This window comes from Nanorana parkeri, unplaced genomic scaffold (genome assembly GCF_000935625.1).
Source record: "Nanorana parkeri isolate BGI_ZX_2015 unplaced genomic scaffold, ASM93562v1 scaffold2518, whole genome shotgun sequence".
Lineage (NCBI taxonomy): Eukaryota > Metazoa > Chordata > Amphibia > Anura > Dicroglossidae > Nanorana > Nanorana parkeri.
Genome location: NW_017308786.1, coordinates 89086 through 112556, shown reverse-complemented (window position 1 = coordinate 112556; position 23471 = coordinate 89086). Strand labels below are relative to the sequence as shown.

Sequence of the window (23471 nt, the reverse complement as noted above, 5' to 3'; positions counted from 1 at the left end):
GGCCTGGAGTGGGAGATCCCCAGTCCCTATGTTAATCTGGCCCTGGGTGCAGCGACATCTGGCAGCGTGGTGGGAGAACTGACACTGCGGCTCTAGGGGGTGGCTGGGGAGCCTCTGGCCTAGCGCTGCAGAAGGCATGTGGTGACCCACTCAACATGGGGAGGCGACCCACAGGTTGAGAAACACTGGCATAGACGGTTGGGCCTACCTTTTCCATTTGCTTTCGACTGATATCTTGTCCTTGAGGTAGCTGTGTGGGGATGAATTGTTTGTAAAGGCGGGAATAGATGGTCCTGCACACAACACAAGTAAAGCTAGGCTGACCAGAGTAGATTTGCTTGTATTTACATATATCGGCTGGTGTCTAGCTACAAGTGAATATTTATTTTCAGAGCATAGGCGTCAGCATGCGGCTTTTTACGTAAAAGGAAAACGTGAACTTCAGCATCAAATATTGTGTTAGCTGCTCCTCTAATTCTCTTTGTCCGGTTGCACAGCTTTGTACTGCATATCGCTCGGTTAGCCTACAACAGGTTAACTACAGTTGTCACTCTGCAGCAAGTTGTGGGCGTCGCCAGGGGCTTTCTCTACAGACCCGGTCTCATATGCAAATTTACATCCCCTGATCTCTGACGTAGTATCACACCACAGCACGTCAAGCACTGCCATTGGCCAACAGGATCTGGTCTCATTGACAACAAAACAACCAACACGCGCTATTACAAGAGGGCTGGGCGGGGCTTCCCACACATGTGGGCGTGCTCAGAGAGCAGGTGGAGGGGAAACTCCTCAAACCCATTCGCACTGCTGAAATTTGCTCGGCTTTTAGAGCCCAAAACGAGGCTTGACACGCAGCTCGCTGACGTCTTTGACGGGTTTTGGGCGGTGCTGGGGGAACATGGCGTCTGTTTCGCTAGTGACAGGTCTGTGAGTCAGTGAGAGTGACAGGAACCAGGACGAAGTAGAAGCTACCGGCGGGGAGCGCGTGTTCTGTCGCCTTTCCAGCTGCTTTATGGAAACGGGCGAGCTGAGTATGGAAAACATGGACACCTTAACGGAGCTGGGGGATGAGCTGACCCTAGGAGATATTGATGGTGAGTGGAGCGAACGTGTGTGGGGTGGGAGAACTCCAGCAGCAATTCCTATAGTGAGGTGTATTAAAGGAGAACTATGGGGTCAGTGTTTTTCCCCATAGTTCTCCTTAGGGTAACGGGAGGACACAAACTAGCACAGACTAGTAATGGGAAGTTTAGCAATGGACATTCTAGTGATGGGAAGTTTAGCAATGGACATTCTAGTGATGGGAAGTTTAGCAATGGACATTCTAGTGATGGGAAGTGTAGTAATGGACATTCTAGTGATGGGAAGTTTAGTGATGGACATTCTAGTGATGGGTAGCTTAGTGATGAACAGTCTGGTGATGGGAAGCTTAGTGATGGACAGTCTGGTGATGGGAAGCTTTGTGATGGACAGTCTGGTGACAGGGAAGCTTGGTGATGGACAGTCTGGAGACAGGGAAGCTTGGTGATGGACAGTCTGGCGACAGGGAAGCTTGGTGATGGACTGTCTGGCGACAGGGAAGCTTGGTGATGGACAGTCTGGCGACAGGGAAGCTTGGTGATGGACAGTCTGGCGACAGGGAAGCTTGGTGATGGACAGTCTGGCGACAGGGAAGCTTGGTGATGGACAGTCTGGCGACAGGGAAGCTTGGTGATGGACAGTCTGGCGACAGGGAAGCTTGGTGATGGACAGTCTGGCGACAGGGAAGCTTGGTGATGGACAGTCTGGCGACAGGGAAGCTTGGTGATGGACAGTCTGGCGATGGACGGCATACATGCACTTATAGTGGTCAGAGCTGGTTTACAGTTCATCTTCTGTAAGGAACAAAGGGTTCAGTGTCACTTATAGGAGCATTTAGAACTCTCTCTCCAGCCTACAAATTATAGTGGAAATTTCCAATTTCAATGTAAAGTTTCCCCAGCTTTCGGGTTCACACACACAGTGGCAAAAAACGCAGCGGTTTTATCAGTACTGTAGGTTTTTTTTTTTTTTTTTACGGATCTGGCTTATGCACATGGCTACAAAAACGCTGTATTTTTATCAGTACTTCCGGATTTAAACGGATCTATGGGCCCATGCACACAGTGCGTGAAGATCAATAAACTTGCACTGCGTTTGTGCAAACATTTGTTAGACAGATCCTGCGTAGATGATCAGTATTTTATTACAGCCGAGTGCACCAGGCCTTGTTGTAGATGGTCAGCAGTTATATAAACTTACTCCATCCAGGAAGCACACGAGATCTGCATGTATGTAGGGCTGCAGCTAAATCGATTAGTTAGCCGATTATTAACTTCGATTAATCGGATAACATTTAAAAAAAATGAATACCATTTATTTAAAATAAAATACACAAATGCAGCGTTACAGACAAAGTTTACTTCAGAATAAAACAGTATGCACATTTTTGTAAATCACATTGCACTGGAACACAGTGCATTGCAGTACCGCGCATTCCAGTGCGGGCGATCACACTGCGGAAGGGAGGTGCATTGGGATCCATTGGAATAAATGGCACTGCAATGCACCTCCTGCAGCTACATTTGTCAGGCCGAAACTGAAAATGACTTTTTACACCTTTTTTATAGATATTTAAAAAAAAAATGTATGTATTGTATTAGACATGTTTATTAGTTTCATGGATAAAAAAATAATGTGAATTGTAAAACTCTAAGCCAATATAATAAAATAACCAGCCTTTTATTTAAAATAACACACCAAAAATGTGTTTTTTTTTTTTTCTATTTTTAATTTAAGTTTATTTAACTATATTTTCTATTTGCATATTTTATTTTTATTTAACTTTTTTTTTTTTTTACTTTTTCTTTTAGTCATTTTAATTTATTTAACGTAATTTTGTAAAACTTTTTTTTTACTTTTTTGCTAGGAGCAATAGCCAGTCTGCTATTAGATATTTCAAATTGCAATAGCAGGCTGGCTATTGCAGCTGCCTGCTGTCAATCAGCAGAGGAGGGACCTGAAGGAGAAATTTCTCCATCAGGTCCTCCTCTGCTTATTGACAGCTGGCAGTGGGCGGGTGCAATAGGCAGCCTGCTATTGCATTTAAAAATATCCAATAGCGGGCTGGGTATGGGTCCCAGCCTCTTATTCACATCGGTCTCTCCTCCCCGCTGGTTCCGGCTGCAGTGGTCTGTGTCCCCGCTGCCTCTGCCGATACAGGTGGGGAGAACACCGGGGATTGAAAGGGACGCAGACCGCTGCAACCAGCACCAGTGGGGAGGAGAAAGGAGGAGCAGAGCGGTGGCAACTAATCGAAAATCAACTAATCGATGATAAGAATCACTGCCAGCGATTCTCATCATCGATTATAATCGATTAATTGTTGCAGCCATACATGTATGTGTGAGATTTCTGTTACTGAAACTGATGATGCTATTATAATCTTTTTTCTGTACAATTCATACATCGGGCCTTGCTTGGCAAAATACTGACATACACTTAATTATACACCCCTAAAGTGTTTGTATTGAGCACAATGCACACTTTTATGTATATTTGTTGTTTGAAATGAACTTTGCTGCCATTGAGAATATCAGTAATGTTAGTTTCCCTTCCGATGTTAGGTTATATAAATTACCCTTAAAGACTGCAGGCTGTGTGATTCTCCAGAGCTTGGTGTGTGTAGAGAGCAGTGTTCCTGGAAACTCGCTTTGTTAGAGATTTGACTAGCATTGTTAGAATTCCCTCTTTTCTTTCTAAATTGTCCTCGGACTTCCAATGCAAAGGGTCAGTTCACTGTCCTTCAGACCTTAGGGGGGCTAGACTAGCCGGTGGAAGTAGAAAAGGGTGGGTGAGCAGTGGCAGTAAAAAATTACATTGTACCTGTGGTTAGTGGAGGGAAGAATATTGCCCCATTGTCTGTATCAGTGGAAGGAATATTGCCCCATTGTCTGTATCAGTGGAAGGAATATTGCCCCATTGTCTGCATCAGTGGAAGGAATATTGCCCCATTGTCTGCATCAGTGGAAGGAATAGTGCCCAGTCGTTGGCCTCAGTGGGAGCTGCAGCGCCCCGTTGTTTGTGTTAGTGGGGGGAATAGTGTATCAAGGGCTAGTTAAAGGAGAACTATGGGGTCAGGGCTTTTCCCCATAGTTCTCCTAAGGGTCACGGGAGAACGCTAGTTTGAGCTCAGTAAAGCTCAGTATACTGCAAGCTACTGCTCGCGGTATACTGAGATGCCGCAGCCGAAACGGATCCCGACAATTCTGCCTGGATCCACCCAGCTGTGTGATTGACAGCTGGCTCTGCCTATCCAGAGGCAGAGCCAGCTGCGCCTGCTTCCGTTCCGCCAGTCAGCGCTGGAGGGTCGGACAGGGGAGGGGGGAATCCCTGCAGGGAGCCATGAGTGACGGTCACGGCTCTCTGCAGGGATAGATCGAGACGTGAGCGAGCGACGGTATGTGTTCGCTCACTTCCCGATCTACTGAGCTGACCTGTGACAGTTTCATTGTCACAGGTCGGCTTAGATTATGAGGCTGAGTGAAAATCGGTCGCCGCATAATTCTCCTTTTTTAGGGTCAAGCAAAGGGCCACAGTTCCAAGATCACTGCTTTAGGTGATATCTTCAAATAATCGTTAGAGCAGATTTGTTCAATCTTTTTACTTCAGAGAAACTAAAAAAATAATTTTTAAATCTTAGGGGCCCCTTACAGAATTCATCGGGAGTCATTTAGCGGAAATGTCCTGTACATTAGTGGTTGATGGGAAGAATGCCACCCTTACAATCTCCTGGCTTCCTTTCCCTTCTTCCTTCTTGCTATCAATTCAATACTTACTGATATTCAACTTCAGTTACTATGCCTTCCCCAGAAGCACAAGCTTCGCCACAAGCCTACCTTTGTGTGCTGGGTTGTAAACGTAGTCAGTTTTAACACTATGCTTTCACACATGTCGGACCGTTGTCCAAGCACATACCTTATAATATGTTCAAGCGAGCTTTGATATCAAGCATGTTATGAACGTATGTACTTTTGTAACCTATTCTGGAGCTACCTGACATATTTTGTATGTTTTACTATGCTCAATAAAAAACAAAACTTTTTGTGAACAAAAAAACAAACCCTTAGCAACCTCTGGAGGAACCCTGTGCTTTCACAGAACCCTGGCTGAGAATGGTGGCTTTAGATCGTTGTATGGAAACTATTTATAGGAGCAGAGAAGACGTCAATGGTATCATTCATAAGCTGTGAGGGTGACTCACAAAGGTGGGTGCAGTTAAAGTTTGTTGTCGCATATGGGAAGTTTGTTTGCTGGGCTGGTAGGGGAATGTATGATCAGTGATTTTAGAGAATGGAGAAAGATTTTCATTGGATTTATATTTGGGTAATTTGATTGCACACATTAATAATGTTGTATCATAGGAGAGCTCCATTCCAACTTTAGTGTAAGGGATAGGTTCTCACTGTTCTCAGGCGGTTGAGGCTTTGTGCAAAAGCAGAAACCTTTTCCTGCTGCATGTGGGAACAGAAATGTACTGTTTATAGTGAGGAACACTGCAGGTTTGGGCTGCATGATAGAAATCCACTTATCGTAATTGTGTAATGTGTGCATTGGTAGCAGATTGATGGACAGTTGCTGCAAGATTTATCTCTTCAGACAAATTTTAAAGGACAATAATGGAGAATAACATGGGAATAACAGAAAATGCCCTCTAAGGGCTTGTCTACACTGGCAGATAAATGGGCAGATTTAAGCTGGTTTTTCTGCCCCTTAACCCTTTCGCTGCCAAGCCCTCCGGAACATTTTTCAAATCAGCTGGCCAAGCCATTTTTGCAATTGTTTCCTATTGATTTGATTTCCAACTGCTGGGTTTCTAGCGTTTGTAACAGACCCCCCAAACCATATATTTTCTGAAAGCGCAGGCCCGGTAGAATAAAAAGAGGGTGATACTAAATTTGTAGGCCCTGCGATAATTGCGCAAATGTTTCTCAAATTAATAATAAACAGATAAAAATACACAATTCAATTGTTAAAACACACCAAAATCAGTATCCGTGCACAAAAATATATTATTTCTGACTAAATCTAAAAGATAAAACTGTATTGAGTTAATAAATAACAAATATTAGCAAATTTGTAATTGCGCCTTTTTGCGAAAAGGTAAAAAAATGAAGGTATGCAAAACTGTAAATAATCGACTTATGTAAAAAATTGTTTTGGTGTTTGTGTTGTGATAAAATGATACAGGTGTATATTTAATTGCAACACAAGGTATCACAACGCATGGCAATGAGTCACAAAGCTTTGCCATGCACTGCCACAGTTAATTTAATGTTTTTTTATAAAGAAAAAAAATAAATAAAAAAGATCATGCACTGCGATGCGTTCTAACAACGCACTGCAGCGCATGTGCATGGTGTGCACCACAATATGTGTGTGTTATGTGGGGGGAGGGAGGGGTTGTCCTTTTTTTTTATTAGTTTGTTTTTTTTTACACATTTTTTATTTTTTTTAAATAATTTTATTTTGTTTTACATTTTTTTTTTTTAATTTTTTTAACATTTTTTATTTATTTTTTAATAATTTTGTATTTATTTTTTTTACTGTTGGGGGGGCTACGGTGAAATCTCTGGGGTCTAAACAGACCCCTGACATTTCCCTTTTGAAATAGAAAAAGAAATTGAGGACACCAAATCCTCAATTTCTTTTTCTGCAGCCTCAGCACTCAATGAATGGGAAGCACTCAGTACAGAGGCTTCCCATTCCATTCAGAAACTGCTGATAGTAAAATATTTACTATCAAGCAGTTTATGAATGGGGAGAAGCCTCCATAGGGAGTGCTACTCCCCATTCAGAAATTCATGAATGAACAGGCTGTGATGTAAATCGGTTACGTTTGAGTAGAACCGAAGGGCTGCTGTACGGGCTATTCACTTGAGCCCGTACAGCTCTCGAAGTTGACCGAGCTTCGGCTGATCCTTCGGCTAGCTTCGGCCCCAGGACCCCTTCGGTTGAGTAGAACTGAAGGGCTGCTGTACGGGCTATTCACTTGAGCCCGTACAGCTCCCGAAGTTGGCCGAGCGGCTCAGTCGAGCCGAAGGCATATGCTTCGGCTCGACTGAGCCGAGGTGAAAGCCGAAGCTGGAACGGCTGGCCGACAACCTGCTACTGACAGCTTGGCGGAGCCAGCCATCATCTCACGGTTGGCTCCGGCCACTTGCATGCAGAGACAGATCAGCGTCCCCTGGTTAGCAGCTAACCACGGACGCTGATGTGTCATTACACTGAGAACCCGGCGGAGCCGCTGTGATATCACGGCGGCTCCGCCAGGTTCTCAGTGTGTAATGACAGTTCAGCATCTCCTGGTTATCTAGTAACCAGGGGACGCTGGACTGTCATTACACACTGAGAACCCGGCGGAGCCACCATATCACGGCGGCTCCGCCGGGTTCTCAGTGTGTAATGACAGTTCAGCATCTCCTGGTTACCTAGTAACCAGGGGACGCTGGACTGCCATTACACACTGAGAACCTGGCGGAACCGCCATTATATCCCAGCGGCTCCGCCAGGTTCTCAGTGTGCAATGACAGTTCAGCATCTCCTGGTTACCTAGTAACCAGGCACCCTGGACTGTCATGAGAGCTTGTCGGAGCCGGCTTTGATATGACCGCCGGTTCCGACAAGCTCTCATTTTAATGACAACTGGTCCCGTGCAATAGAAAAAGTTTGGCGGAGCTAGCTGTCACTGCTAGCTCCGCCCAATCATTTTCTCATTTTTCTCTACTTTTTCTATTCTGCTCGGTACCACAGAGGTACCGAGCAGAATAGAATAACTGAGCCGAAGGGCGCTCTCCGGCATTCGGCTATTCACTCACTGCTGTTTGGGCCCTATGAGAATAGGCCGAACAGCAACGAGTAGCCTGCCGGAGGTTCGGCTAAGCCGATCCAGATGTTGGATTAGCTGAGTCAAACTCCTTCTGCACTTCGGCCGACCCGAACCCAGCCACAGCAAGCCGTTGTGCGGCTGATTGCAGTCGGTGTACGGCTGAAATCAGCTGTACAAGTCTGAAGTGAATAGCCGAACGGCATTCGGCTCACTTCGGGTTGGTTATTCACACGGCTGCCTTTTGGCAGCTTTGTGAATAACCCCCTATGTGTCCCCAGTTATTTACAAACACCGGAGTGATCACGCGATCACTCCGGTGTTTGTGCTGCACAGAGGATCGTAAATATCAATGATGACAGCGGCTCCGTTCTCACCGCTCAGCCATCCTGAAACTTGTGGCTTTTCCCCGCCACCCGACGCTTGCTCCTCCGCCCCACCCCCCAACCCTGGAGATTTTTTTCTTATCCCCGTTGCCACAGCCCCTACAAGCGGGGAACAGCAGCAGGGATCCATCGAGTCACAGATCCCTACCTGGAGCGGCTCCAGGCAGGGATGAGAGGCTCCAGATGCCCCTGACATTTCCCTTTTGAAATAGAAAAAGAAATTGAGGACATAAGTCCTCAATTTCTTTTTCTGCAGCCCCAGCACTCAATGAATGGGAAGCAACCTGCACTTTAAGTTTCTGTCTGCTTTCTTGGTTTGCTGACACTATAGTAGATCCTTTTGCAAATGTGCTGAATTTCTTGACCAAGGCAAATTATTTGACAAGACCTTCATCCATCTGTGACTTCTTAACCACATCATTATTGTTGCTGGTAACTTTGTATAAAGCTGTTAGATTTACAGGAAAAAAATAAATACCAAAACAATCTGTCTGTGAATGTGTAGTTAGTTATTTTCCACTACACAGTCACTGACTTAGATTGATAATGTGTACATTTAGAGGAAGTTTAAACATTATGTGGTCAGTGTGTTGTATGTTTAAGAATCCTAAATGTACCTCTAGGCATGTATTTGCCAATAACTGTAGTTTCTGGTTGTTTGAGAGTTAATAACTCAAGCATAATTTAACTCTTCTACACTCTGAAAAGATTGAAAAATTGCTTTGGCTAATACAATTTAACCTTTTCCCTGCCACCGACTGGGAAAGCTTGCCATGTCAGTATGCCTTAAAGGAGAACCATGAGGTGAGTGAGAATCACTCAGCCTCATAGTTTGAGCCGACGTGTGCCAATGAAACTGTCACACGTCGGCTCAATAGATCGGGAAGTGAGCGAACACATACCGTCGCTCGCTCACTTCTCGATCTTGTCCCTGCAGAGAGCTGTGACTGTCACTCATGGCTCCCTGCAGGGATTCCCTCCCCTGTCCAATCCTCCAGCCCTGACTGGCGGAACGGACGGGGGAGGGGGCGGGTACAGCTGCCTCTGCCTCTAGATAGGCAGAGCCAGCTGTCACTCACGCAGCTCGGTGGATCCAGACAGTAATGCCGGGGTCCGTCCTGGCTGCGGCGTCTCGGTATACCGCGAACTGTAGCTCGCAGTATACTGAGCTTTGGGTGACGGGAGGATGCTAGTTTGTGTCCTCCCGTTACCCTTAGGAGAACTATGGGGAAAAGCCCTGACCCCATAGTTCTCATGTAAAGCTTAACTGCAGGCATTTTTTTAAATTTTCAAATGCATCTGTTCTGTGTAATGTAACCAGCACAGCCTTGCCACCAGGATTGCTCTGGTTTAGATGAGCAGAATGCCAATTGTTCTGCTTAAACTGGTATTTCGCTTCATGCCTGTAGTGGGTGATAACTTGGTTAATGCTGAAGTTTAGTTCTGCTTATTAGGTATGCACAAATACTATTGATTGTCCTCTTGTGACCCTAAAGAGAACGATGGCAAAAAAAAGGTTGGGCCGTAGTTCTTTTTTGACTTCACAATGAGTTTTAGAGGGTCTCTTGACAAAAAAAAGCAGGTTTTGGTTTGGGATGTTGCACAGCTGATACTTTACAATAGGCAAGTCTTGCTGTTTGCAAGGTACTGAAAGTATTTTATCACTTTTCTTTCTTGAGTCCTCTAAAGTATTTTGGTCGTACTTTGCTTAGTCTTTCTCCCTTACCCTCACCGGCAATTTACACCGTAAACTCAGTTTGACAGCCAGGCCCAATCTCTCCTGCAGGAACGCAGGCAATGGCTTCTTTGTAATAAAGCCAGCCAATCGTGGTTTCCAGTGAGTGCTTGTAACCAATGGAAAATGTTTGCTCAAGCAGGCTCCAATGCTTCCACTTTCATTAGCGAAAAGTGAATGGTTAGCAGATGATGGCTGGTCCCTGGGGTTCTGCGATTTGGAAGAAAGGCAAATGTCTGGCCCCTTGTCACTATCAGTGTCACATATTTATGCCCAATTGCTGGTTTATTTTTGCCTTCCTTTATTTCTGAATGTTCAAATATATCAGTAGGAATTGTTGTGATAAGTTATATGTTTGTGTTTGATATCTGTGCATTTTCAATCTTATATTGATTGCATGTTGTAAATACCTCCATAAGTGATAAAACATCTGAAACTGTCCCAATATCTGTTTAATTGTGGAGGTCATGTATATCATAAGCCTAAGATATATGCAATAAGCCTAGGGTACTAGAAGAATATATGTAGTTTTCACTCTTGTCTTGTATTTTCACCTGGTAATACTGTCAATGACACGTTTCCTGCTCTTTAAGTGACAGCACTAACACACTGTACTGAATCTATAGAGAAGCAGCGTTGTCACCCTAGGACAAGACTACAGATTACATCCCCCTCATTTTCCATAACAAGTGGGAGATGCTTTGTAGTCCACAGAGAAAGCTGGGAAAAATGCTAAGTGCTAACAGTTAACACAGGCAGAGAGCACGGTAGTAAGGAGCTCACTGGTGTGCTGGCAGGATTAAAAGATAGATATATTCTTTTTGCATTTATCAAACGGATATAACAAAACACTCTCAATGGTGTTTTAGACCAAAGGAGAACAAATAAGAAAATTTAGTTGTTAGGGATTACATTCACTTGAAGTTATAGTTGGAGTATGATGGGCTGAGCAGTCAGCTGGCTCCTTGTATACACATGAATGTATAAATGGTCAGGTATGTTAGAGTAAACTATGTACATTCAGTTGTTGTTTTTTTATGCCAATCTTTGTCTTCTGTTGTTTTCTGGCTCTGTCTGCCTGTTTTAATACAAGATATTTTTTTATTTTTCTTAATTTTGTTTTGTGTTTTCCCCCAGAGATGCTTCAGTTTGTTAGTAACCAGGTTGGAGAATTTCCTGACCTATTTGAAGATCAGCTATGTTCCAGCTACCAAGGAAGTACTGGGATGGATGTCACGTTACCCAAGACTTATAACCAGGTCCAGCCACAGAACTTTCAGACTTCAGTACCACAGACCCCAGTAGTGTCTGTCAAGGCTCCGGTTCAAGCTGTCCACCAGAGAACCACTCCTCTCCTCCAGCCACGACCAATCGTCCAGTCCCCTCCTCAGCCACAGTTGCAGCAGCAAACAGTCATGTTGACGCCAACATTTAGCACAGCTCCCCAGACTCGGATAATACAGCAGCCACTCATCTACCAGAATGCTGGAACCACAAGCTTTCAGGGTTAGAGTCTTTAATAGTTTTGTATATTCTTACCTGTTTAAATTTACCTTGCAGTCATCTAGGTAGTGATCTGTCATTTACTTGTGTGGCATGCATATATTACTGAAACTCCTTCACCAGTATCTAACCATAGTTAAATCTTGAAGGTATAGAAGAATACAGATTATCTAAACCCAAAAACAAAAATAATATATTCCAGCTAATCAGTCTTTAGAATATGTATCTGCATTTGTTTTTTTCTTTTGTGAGGATTTTTTTTCCTTTTAGTTTCACCTAATAATAATCCTGTGATTAATGCACCTTCTGTCCTTTTAGTGACTATACTTCACTGTAACCATGGAGGGAGCTATGGTTGCTACCCAGACCGGACTGCAAACATGTCTGCCTTTGTTTATTGGCATTACATAGGAGATAGGCAGATTAGTGGTTACTAAAGAAAGATAACTGTGTGTGTTTATGCTTTCAGTTCAATTCACAGTATGTTAGGACAATCCATTTCTGGCAAGGTCAGCCGGTATTTTCTGTGCTTACTAAAATGTTCCTAATCTGAAAAATAAAGGCAGCTACCACATCTATGGAGTGGCATTATTATACAGGATTTATAATAGTTTGTAGGCTGCAATATAGAAAATTGTATTTCTTAGGTGTTTAGCTATCACTTAAAGGAGAACTATGGGGTTAGGGCTTTTCCCCATTGTTCTCCTTAGGGTAATCGGGATTCCGACAATTATGTCTGGATCCGCCCAGCTGCGTGAGTGACAGCTGGCTCTGCCTATCTAGAGGCAGAGCCAGCTGTACCCGCCCCCTCCCCCGTCCGTTCCGCCAGTCAGCGCTGGAGGATCAGAGCAGAGAGGGGGGAATCCAGTCCCTCCCCTGTCACGGCAGAGAGCCAGGACAGGATCGAGAAGTGAGCGAACGCCGGTATGTGTTCGCTCACTTCCCGATCTACTAAGCCGACCTGTGACCGGTCGGCTAGAACTATGAGAATGAGTGTAAAGTACTCACCTCATAGTTCTCCTCCTTTAATGGCACTTTCCAGTACTTGAGTAATCTTTGTGCCCTCCATATTCCTCAGGTGATGTTTCTGCTGATATGTATCCCCTCTAAGTAACATTGATAAAAGATAACCAAGTTAATATGTCATCCATTATTACCATTTTGGGCTTTGGGGCATGCTCTGGATGCTGACCTGGGTAGACCACATCAGCTGGCTACTGGAAATGGAGCAGTATTAATGTAACATGCCAGTAAGTGACCACTCGCACAGCACCAGCTAACATGGGCCAGAGACACAAAACGCCATCTAAATTTTAGGTATTCTAACAATCCAGAATGAAAAGTTGCAGCTGGAGGTGGTACTCCAACCGTGAGTGCTGAAAGTCTTTGCACGTAATTCAGCATTAATTGTGCATGTTTCTTTTACTACTGTATACTCTGGGAGAATTACATTTTGCAAAAAAAGTAAATAACCTTTTAATCTTTGTTCATTACCTTTTGTGTCTCTCTGCAGTGTTGCAACCACAGGTTTCAAGCCTTATGACAACTCATCAAGTTCAGCCTGTTACCATCCAGCAGCAAGTCCAGACGGTTCAAGCCCAGAGAGTACTAACCCAAACTGCCAATGGAACGATCCAAACCCTCGGCCCAGCCACACAGAGCACTATACAGACCCTGCCCCAAGTTCAGCAAGTTCCTGTAAGTTGTTTTTTTCTTTTTTTTTTAGGTTGGGAATAGCTCTTTAAACAAATTTTTATTTTGATTACCTGAAACATCCCCTCTCCCCCCCCCCCCCACCCCCCCTTCCTTTTTGGCATGAGGCAGCTAAAGGATTCTCAAAGACGGCAGCTTTCCTTTGTGAGTAGTGAACACAGCTAGCTACTTTTTATAATGTAATTTTATGCAAAAGTGTCCTTTTCTTTGCCATGTTTATGCAAGGTTCTGATGGCTGCTTCTTCAGTACAGGTTATTGTGGGGACGGGGAACAAATTAAAAAAAATACAAAAGATTTTTGTTTTGACTTCTTCAGGTCTTATGTGGTAATTTCTTTCTAGACTGGAAATTACTACTCTAAATGTCAAGGAAAGTAAAAAAAATAAAACTATTTGGCTAAAAGCCAGAGGAATGACATGCATTTTTTTTCAGTATTATTAAGTTTGGGTAACCTGCATGCTGGTACAGATGGAATCAAATTCTAAAAGAAAAGAAAAAGCATCAGCACTTCCCTAATTTTATGTGACTGTTTTCATGCCTTATTTGTGCTACATTGTCTCATGTTATCTGAACATGATCATTTATATGCTCAGGATTTTTTTTTATTTTCCATCTCTAGGTTTTGGTACAGCCGCAGATTATTAAAACCGAATCTCTGGTACTGACTGCTCTGAAGGCAGATGGTAGTCCAATGATGACTACTGTTCAGAATCCTGCAATCACAACACTTTCTGCTCCCCTACAGACTACTTCTCTCCAGGTACCTGTCTATTGTGTATACTTTTGGAGTGTTTTTTTAGGGTGAGCACAATTTGAAACTGTGTATATTTAGAAATACGAGATGGCTCTAATATATCACTGACTGATCGTTTGATCCTCAACAGTCAAACCATGTTGGGCAAAATGTGTATAAAAGTTGTAAATCTATAACATTTCTGGTTTGTTGTTACCCATGTACGCCCCCATTCATTACACAATGCCATTAGGGTGCCTCTCAGTGGTCACTGTATTGAACAGGGAGAGTATAATGGTGTGCTGTAACTTTCCTAAAAGTCAAAATCTGCATTAAATTTTGAGTGCCCTCAGGCAGCAGTGGAATTTTTTAATGTTACCCCTTTAGTTAAAGTGACGGTCATTTAAAAAAATAATAATTCTGATATCACTTATAAAGTGATATACCTACAACTATCTGCTGCCCAAATCTTGGACTGATCTGATCAATCAAAGCACCGATGCTTCCTTAAAGTGCTAAAGCTTACTTGCTCTCACCTACCCCCCACACATTCCTACTGGACCATCATTATGATGGTTTGCTCTACTGGCCAGTAGGAATGGGCATGAGACAGCATGGGGTGGGCACATTTTAGTACTATGAATAAGTGCTGGAACTGTGCCCAATCAGAAAGCCCCACAGAATTCGGGCAGAGCTGGGAGAACTACAGGCTGGTGATATTTGAATTACTGTGTATTATTTATACTTTACAGAACTGTGGGCTTTATTTAAATAAAACATTATTTTATTCAGTCTTTTTAGAAATACAGTTTGGATATTGTAACATTCATGCCGTTTTATTTTTTTGCAGTAATACCACGATGTTGTACTAAATAATTGATAATATCTAGCTGTAATGGATCGGTAATATGAAAACAAAGCTAATACAGAAAATATTAGGACTTTTTATTAACACAAGATCAATAGACTTAGAACATGATGTGCTTTTTTAATACGGTGCTGGAAAAATGTTAAGACTAGAAGAAAAAAAAAACCAACGCTTTATAGATTTTTGCAGATTGCTATTTTTTGTCACTTCATTACCATAACTTACAAGAAACCAATCCAATGTAGGTGGACACTGTGTGTAGAGGTAGATACAATGTTTCCAAGAATCCTATTGAACAGCAAAACATTTTCTTGGTACTGCTGCTCCTCAGTGTACATGCATATAGGGGAAAGGCCCTAGTTAGCAAGTTATAGCAATAGAAAGTAATTAATGATTGATGGATCACTCTTGAAACTGTATCATAATGTTATAGGTCAAGGTGCTCTGCATGTGGCCATGTGCAGCCCTACTGTTTGCTGCACCTCAGTGCAATAACACAAGTGAGTATAAAGCTTAGATAAAAGAGATCCCGATAAGATATAAGATTGCAGCATAATGCAAATATATTTGCACCAATTTATCTGCTGCAATAGGATGAAATATTAATTGCATAACTTGTAAGGGTTTCTATTTCATTAGACAGCATTATTTTTTTACCTGTTCTAATCAGCTCCTATTAAGATAGAGAGGCCAGTTTAGATTAGCCTTTCTTCACCATGGTACTGTGGAATCCCTCCAGAGGAGGCTAGGGATTTGTGAGGAGAGGGCAGTGGAAGGTTGCACTTTTGCTACCAGTGTAAGAATCACTGTAACTTTCACGTTTTCATTTCTGGCCACTATAATGCATTTCATATTATTATTATTATTATTATTATTATTATTATTACTATTAGAAATGATTTTGTCATGTAGAGCACGGAAGGGGTTAAGTAAAACCCATTCTTCATTCTTTTATTTTAAATTCTCTACAACCTACTAATCATGTTAATGTCCCTGACATTAGCTGTAGGAATAGTAGGTGTAATCATTATCCGTGGGGGTTCCTGAGACCTGAAAACTATTTTAAGAGTTACTTTATTGTAAACTGTGTGCGTGTGCGCGTGTCCCAGCCCTATATCTGCTTGCATGCTTACTGTGGCTCAGTGCTGCACAGTCTTGGCTTGATGGAATACCCAGCCAGGTCCTTCGCTTCATGCCTTATTCATTCCTGTAGCTGGTCTTTGCTCATGATGAACGCCATTCAGAGGAGTACAGACTCAGCTATAGGAGTGAATGAGGCACAAAATGAAGGACCTGGCTTGGTTTTCTATCAAGCCAAGACTATGCAGCACTGAGCAGGGCTGCAATCTAGAGATCTCTGGAACAGGGTTAGAGGCAAGTATTTTTTGCTCTGTCCTTATACACTGAGAGAGGATATGTCACTTTGCATTGAGTGCTTGTGTTGTAAGGATAAATGTACTAATGTAAAATCCTTCAATACTTCCTGTGAAACAAGTATATCCTAGCCGATTTAAGCCACTACATTCTGATAAACATTGTGCTTCAACAATATGATTGTAAAGAATTGCTCATTCTTAAACCGAATGTTCATATTGTATGATATAATGTGAAAATCAGATTTCCCTCTAAAAATACATTTTGTTTTAGAATTTTGTAGGAGGAGGTGGAACTTTTCTGACCACAATGCCAGTCATGATGGGCCACGAAAGGATGCCCATTAATCAAGTGCCTGGCATTCTTAAACAGCCAGAGGTGCCAAAGGAGGGTGAGAGGAGGACAACACACAATATTATTGAGAAGAGGTATCGTTCCTCAATCAATGACAAAATCATAGAACTGAAAGACCTAGTTATGGGAACAGATGCCAAGGTAAGGGACAAGCCATTGTTAAAATATTTAATTTCAATTAATATTGAAGACTCCTTCTACTATCCCATCTAATGGTTTCTCTGTATAAAGGCTATTGTACATTTGTTTTTTTATTTTTTTATATCTCCTTTTTTCACATTGCAGCTTTCTAGCAATCCCTGGGTTGCAGCTGTGATAACGCTGTGTAAAAAAATCAATTTTACTTTCAGAAGTGGGATCTGCAGTAAAGGTGTCTTATTTGCCTGGATGTAATGACATCATCCTTCCTTTCCAATTAGATGTAATAATCTTTTCTTTCTCATCTATTCAGGGACAGGAAGTCATATAGTGTCAGGTTATCCTGCTGCCTATAGTAGGATTGGACCATGACACACAAATTGTAGGCCAGCACAGGATACCCCCATTTTGTTCTGTACTGTCCCAGGAAGATGGACATAGTCTTCAGCTCTGCTGCGCAAAGTCTAAACCTTATTTTTTTGCACTGGACTCTGCGGGACTAGTCTGGAAGTGACTGTTGGGCATTGGGTTCCGCTTGTGATGCATTCCAGACATCAAATACTAGTAAAAGTTGGCCACAAAGCGCTTTCCAGGTCCAGAGCTGTGGTATTCCCCAGTGCTTGCTCTGTCTCTGAAGACTTTGTGGTAGGCCGTTCAGTATTCGCACCAGGAGCGCCTCATTAGTGGGATCACTGAGCACCTTTAAATTCTTTCTGTTGCTTTTTACAGCAGAAAGGGTTGAGAGCTGACGTCATCCACTGGCTAGAATGTTGAGTACTAGGGATGTCCCGATACCGATGCTAGTACCGGTATCGGGGCCGATACAGGGCATTTTCAAGAGTACCTGTACTCCTGAAAATGCCCCGATGCCTAGATCAGATACCGGCCGTTTAAATTTTTTCAACTAGCTTCGGCCACTGACCCCCATAGCCCCTCCCCCGGAATAATCTCTCCACTAAACGAGGCTCCCTCTCCGCTCTGACCTCTCCGGAAGTGTGGCAGCATGGCGGTGGTAAGTGTTGTGTGGACAGTCTCTTCTACCTGCTGGTGCTGGCTGCAGAGCTCTGTGTCCCTTTCACAGACCTCTGTAGCCAGCACGAGAAGGCAGAAGAGACTGCAGCTGTGATCCCCCGCTGCCCCCCTCCCCCCTAAATCTTAGCTTATCGGTAATTGCTATCGGCAAGTACATGAGGGACAGTACTTGTACTTGGTCTTGAAAAAGTGGTATCGGGACATCCCTATTGAGTACGTTCACGCTCCCGAACATGGCGGATTGAAGGCATACTTTCTTGATCTCTTCAGCCCTGTGGCTCTTCCGGCGGACTTTACAGCTCCACTTGCAGTGCTTTCTGCCTATGTCTGCTCTGAAAGACTCAGTGATCCCCACCGCCACTGTTTCCACCATCTCCGGTGACCTCTCCCGCTACTTCGTCCGCCAGCCGCACAGCCTACATCCTGACAGCGATCCCAATATGGCGCCACCTAAAATGGCTTCTAAGAACAGGCCCGTGTCAGACCCTGCCTCTACCAGTAAACAATCGGTCAGATTGCAGAAACACAAGCTCCCAGACTCGCCTATACAGTCGCCGGTGTTTGATACCCCAGCATCTCCAGCTGAGTCGATTGTCTCTTCCTATGCTGCCAACCATACAGGACTGGACACAAACACCAGAGGAGCAGTGATCTGATTTTGTTCTTCTGCTCCAATTTTGATTCCTGGGCATCCAGACTGGAGGCGGCCCTCAAAGGTGAAGTGGAGGAGCTTAGACAACAGGTTGCTAGTTCTGACTCCAGGGTGGCAGGAGACTGAGCGAAACGCAGCCGTTGCAACGACTTCCTGTGGGGAACGGCTGTGGGGAATCCCTGAAGCCACCCAGGGTCCCCATCTTCATGCCACGATTACCGCAATCCTCAACGCAGTCTTGGGATAAACCTTTGACCGAACATATTGAACTACCTTCCCTACAGCCTGAGCGACCAAACTTTCACTGTGCTGTGTGCATTTTTACAATGTGAAGGAGGAAATCATGCGCCAAATTTGGAGGAAGGGTCCCACGGACTTTGATGTGACAACTGTCCATGTGTTCCCTGACATGTCCCGCCACACACTGGCGAAGCAGAGAGCGGTCACCCATTTAGTTTCCTAAACAAGAAGTCTGCTCCACTCTTCTTGCGGTCTCCAGCTCAACTAATGTCTTTTGTTTACTTTTTGGGCGGTGGAGCCAATCAGTGTGCTGACCTGACTGGCCTTGCTTTTCTCCCAGGTCACCCCAGCCCCTGGACCTCCGAGACCCCAGCGACGCTGCAGACCACGATCCTGATCTTCTAGGAGCACCCGTGATGCCTCTCCTTCCTCATTCTTGGGAAGGCTGACACGTCCACCTACTCTTCACTAATGTTCTGGATTGGTCTCTCGCTTCTACCCTCGTTGTTCCAGCTCTCTGCTCATTTTGTCCAGGTCCCCCCTTTTTTCACTTCATTAGTTCAAACTGCTTCATGTTCGGCTCTTCTGTGACAATAGCCACCTCCACCCAAGATGTCATGTGTCTCCCCTAGCGTTGAGACACCATAGAAGAGCGCTCCATGATGACCTGGCCTTCAGTTACCTGTATTGGGATTAGAGTGAGGTTAAATATAATCCTTAATTGTATCATAGACTTTTTGGCTTTAGATTTTTGGTGTCCTTTGTGATGCCCTAGATCAGTGGTTCTCAACCTTTCTAGGGCCGGGACCCCTTGGTTACATTTGCCAAGTTGTGGTGACCCCCAACGGTAAAATTTAGGGTTGACGGCTGCTGCAGCGACATCTGGCGACGTGGCGGAAGAACTGACACTGCTGCGCTAGGAGAGGGCTGAGGAGGACTCTCACCTAGCACAGCAAAAATCACACAGCGACCCACAGGTTGAGAACCACTGTTGTAACAGCTAAAATGGCAAACCATATAACACAAGCCGAGGGTGTCAGCTTTTATTATTAATAATGATAATCATTAGATGTGGACCTGATGGAGAACTGCAGGTCCCCCTCTGCTGATTGACAGCAGCAGTGGGCGGGTGCAATTAGCTAGTTTGCTATTTCAAAGTGAAATAGCCAATAGGAATCTAGCTATGCACTCCAATGCTGATTTTATTAATTTTTTTCTGGCTTACGGCGGCCAGGGCCTCGATGTCAGAAATAAAATTGTAAAAAACGATTGCAGCGAAAGGTTTACTTTGCTCGATCGAGCAGATTAAACCTTTCCGGGAGTCGGGTTAGGTGATATCATACTGCTCCTTCATATCTCAGACGATTGTTTATATGTATGTATGCCAATGTTACTTTATTTTAATTGTTGTGTGGGACGGTTGCTGTGGTAACCATTGTCCTTTTTGGGGGTTTTGTACCGCCACTTTTTTTGGCCACATAGGCCTTCCCGTCTGCTGGTTTGACTGGGTATTTTAAGCTGTAGTTGCTTCTCCCTACTCCATTTTTTTTTGCCCTTTTTTTTTTGTTTTTGTTTTTTTTTTTATTCTTTTCTGTTTCTTCCTCCCCCCCCCTTTTTTTTTTCCTTTTTTTTTCTTTTCTCTCAGTTTTTTTTCTTGCCTAGCTTTCCTTTTCCTCTTTTCCTGCCCCAATCCCCACTTTCTTTCTCGCTTCTGCTCCCTTCCTCTACTTCTCTATCCCTCTTTCCTCACCCTACCCACTGCCATGGCTTCACCTCTGACCTTTGTCACTCCTCCTTACTTTTTGCACATTTAATGCTAGGGGATTGAATAGTCCTGCCAAGAGCGGCCAGATTTTATACTACATGCATAAAGCTAAAGTAGATGTTATACTGTTTCAGGAAACCCACTTTCTTAGTGGTTGTGTCCTTGCCTGCCACAACCGATAGTACTCTAGGTGGTATCACAGTCCGAACCCAGAAGGTAAGTCGAAGGGCGTTTCCATTGCGATCCACAAAACGCTTCCTGCAACTTTTGTTGACCTCCACGTTGATCCTCTGGGCAGATACCTTGAAGTTGTCCCTCTGGGATAGACTGTTCACCCTTGCCAACCTCTACCTGCCCAACTCTAACCATTTTACATCAATTACCTGTCTCCTGACGCTACTTGCTGACTTTGCCGAAGGCGAGATCATCTTGGGCAGCGGCCTTAATGTTGCCATGGAACTTTCTCTAGATTCTTCAGCTAATCGCTCAGCATTGTCTTTCCAAAAACTTAGTGCCCTTAAACAGAGTTTTTTTGTTTGTTTTTTTTTTCATGTACAGCTGCTTGATGTGTGGCGGGTATTACACCCTAAATTGCGTAACTACACCCACTACTTTGCCCCCCATTTCTCCTACAGTGGACTCGACTTTTTTTTTCCCTCACACTCTTGGACTGGACCCCCTCCTGCATCGCCGAAGCGGTGATCGGATCCGACCATTCCCCGCTATTGTTCAAGGCCTCCTTTCCTCTGGCTTTCTGTAGAGATTGGATGTGGCGCTTTAATGAATCGTTTTTCTCAGACCCTTCCTGCACAGTGCTGATTCGTACCACTGTGAACAATTTTCTTTCAGACCATATCTCTGACCTGACCTCCTCTGTGTCAGTGGGAAGCCCTCAAGGCGGTACTCAGGGGTGTCCTTATTCAATATGGCTCTAGAATTAAGAAAGAACGTGCTAAAAGTATCCTGGAGACCCTGTCAGCTCTCCGAAGTTTAGAAACTTTCCTAAAGAAGGCCCCCCTCTCCAGCGCTTCTCCTTGAACTCTCCTCCACTAAGACAAAGCTTCAGAGCTTATTTGATGTCTCCTCCCACACTTATGAAGAGAAGGTTGCACTTTGGTGATATCAATTTGCTAATGAATGTGGGCGCCCTTTTGCTCGCTCTTTACATCCTAAGTCTCCACACACCTATATTTCCCACATACATTCACCTTCCTCTGGTGTGGTTCACTCACCTAAGGTAATCCAAGATTTTTTTTGTTCCTTCTATCACAATCTCTATAACCTACCCACTGCTGCCCACTCTTACTTCCTATATCACCACCACTTCTCTTCCCTCATTGAAGGACTCTGTTGCCCAGGCGCTTGAGACCCCTTTCTCTTTGGATGAACTCCTTACTATCTGCAAGTCGCCGGTAAAAGCCCTGGCCCCGATGGGTTCACGGTCAAGTTTTACAAACTTTTTTTTTCGTATCTCTTGACCCCCTTTTTTATTGAAGGTTTACAACTCTATCTCTTCTGGTGCTTCCTTTGCCTTCCAGACTCTAGAGGCACATATCTCTCTCATTCCCAAGCCCGATACGGATCACTGCTTGTGCACAAATTATTGACCCTTTCTCGCTAATTAATGCAGACCTGAAATTCTTTGCCAGGCTCCTTGCCAACAGATTACAACCTTTTCTCTCACAGCTAATCCACCCATATCAAGTGGGGTTTGTACAAGGTAGGAAGGCGAGGGACAATACCATTCGAACCCTCCTCCTCATGCAACATGCCAAAGCTACCAATGTCCCTATGTGCCTTTTATCGGTTGACGCGAAACAGGCCTTTGACCGGGTGAACTGGCTCTTCCTCAAACACACTTTACTCCAGATTGGGCTAGGCTCCCACATGCTAGCTAGTATTATGTCCCTGTATTCCTCCTCTTCTGCCAGGGTTAGGGCTAACAGCCCACTATCCCCCAGTTTCCCTATTGGCAATGGTACCAGGCAGGGCTGTTGCATTACGACAGAATACCGGGATTCGGGTGTCACTATTTGTCCCCTTCACTCTAAAATAGCCTTATTCGCCGAAGACCTTCTGCTATACGTTACTCAACCGCATATATATCTCCCATCTATCATACACAAATTCCAGTGTTTTCGTGAATTCTGCAATTTTAAAGTGAACTATTCAATAACTGGAAATATTGAATGTCACTGTAGAAGCCCTGACCCTCCAGCGTATCTGACAATTTCTCTTTTAAGCTTTGCTCTTCTCTTAGTTAACTGGGAATTTGTCTGACCTCCGACCCATCGGATCTCTTTTCTACCAATCTTGATTCTTTGCTACAGAAGATGAAGATGGATTGATGGGCTATGAACGTCCCACTCTCTTGGTTGGGGAGAATCAATGTTTTGAAAATGGACGTCCTTCCACGATTATTATACCTGTTGCAAAGATCCTCAACTTGCCTAAGAACAAGGGTGATGCCGGTGCTTTGTTCTAATGCGCATTCTGGACTGGCTTCACCACTCTGATGCCAAACCCTGGGACAAATTGGAGTCGCAGCTCTCGGATTCGAATTTGAGGGCCCTACCTTGAACGTTGCCACAGTGTCGCTGAGCCCTTTCTACTTTACCTCTTACTTGTCAGACCTTGCGTGTGTGGGATAGACTCCTTTCCCAAACTTCTTTGTCCACATATCTGGGTCCTATGTACTTTTTGTTTGACAACATGGCTTTCCCACCTGCTGTTTGGCCAGTTTGGCCCCTGGCCTAGGTCCTCCCACAGGGGCCTGGTAGGTACAACCACCTTACCTTCCCCCACTGCGGTTGCTGTAGATACATCTCTAGCTCGCCTTGCAAATTTGGGCCGTTGGTTCGTGGACAGAGAATTGCGATCGTTTTGTCACTTCTTTACCTGTCCCCAACAGGCTTAATGACCGTCCTACTGCATTCGAATCTCTACTACTGCAGCCCCGACTCATTCCACATGTCTCAGTTCTGTATTCCATTCTCTCCTCTCACAACCTTGTCGTGCTGCCCACTCCCCCCCCCCCCCCCCCCTCCCCCCTAAATGGGAGGGGGATTGCGGGGT

General features: G+C 44.2%; 1 protein-coding gene across 1 annotated transcript in view; it reads left to right on the top strand.

Annotated features, from left to right (window-relative positions):
- The first annotated feature begins 839 nt into the window (after positions 1-839).
- Positions 840-23471, top strand: part of SREBF2 (sterol regulatory element binding transcription factor 2) — a 45806-nt gene continuing 23174 nt past the window's right edge. Inside the window, exons 1-5 of the mRNA XM_018573750.1 lie at positions 840-1094; positions 11162-11530; positions 13041-13225; positions 13860-14006; positions 16489-16710. Coding sequence (XP_018429252.1) covers positions 1013-1094; positions 11162-11530; positions 13041-13225; positions 13860-14006; positions 16489-16710 — 1005 coding nt within the window. The 5' untranslated portion in view covers positions 840-1012. The remainder of the gene's footprint in view (positions 1095-11161; positions 11531-13040; positions 13226-13859; positions 14007-16488; positions 16711-23471) is intronic.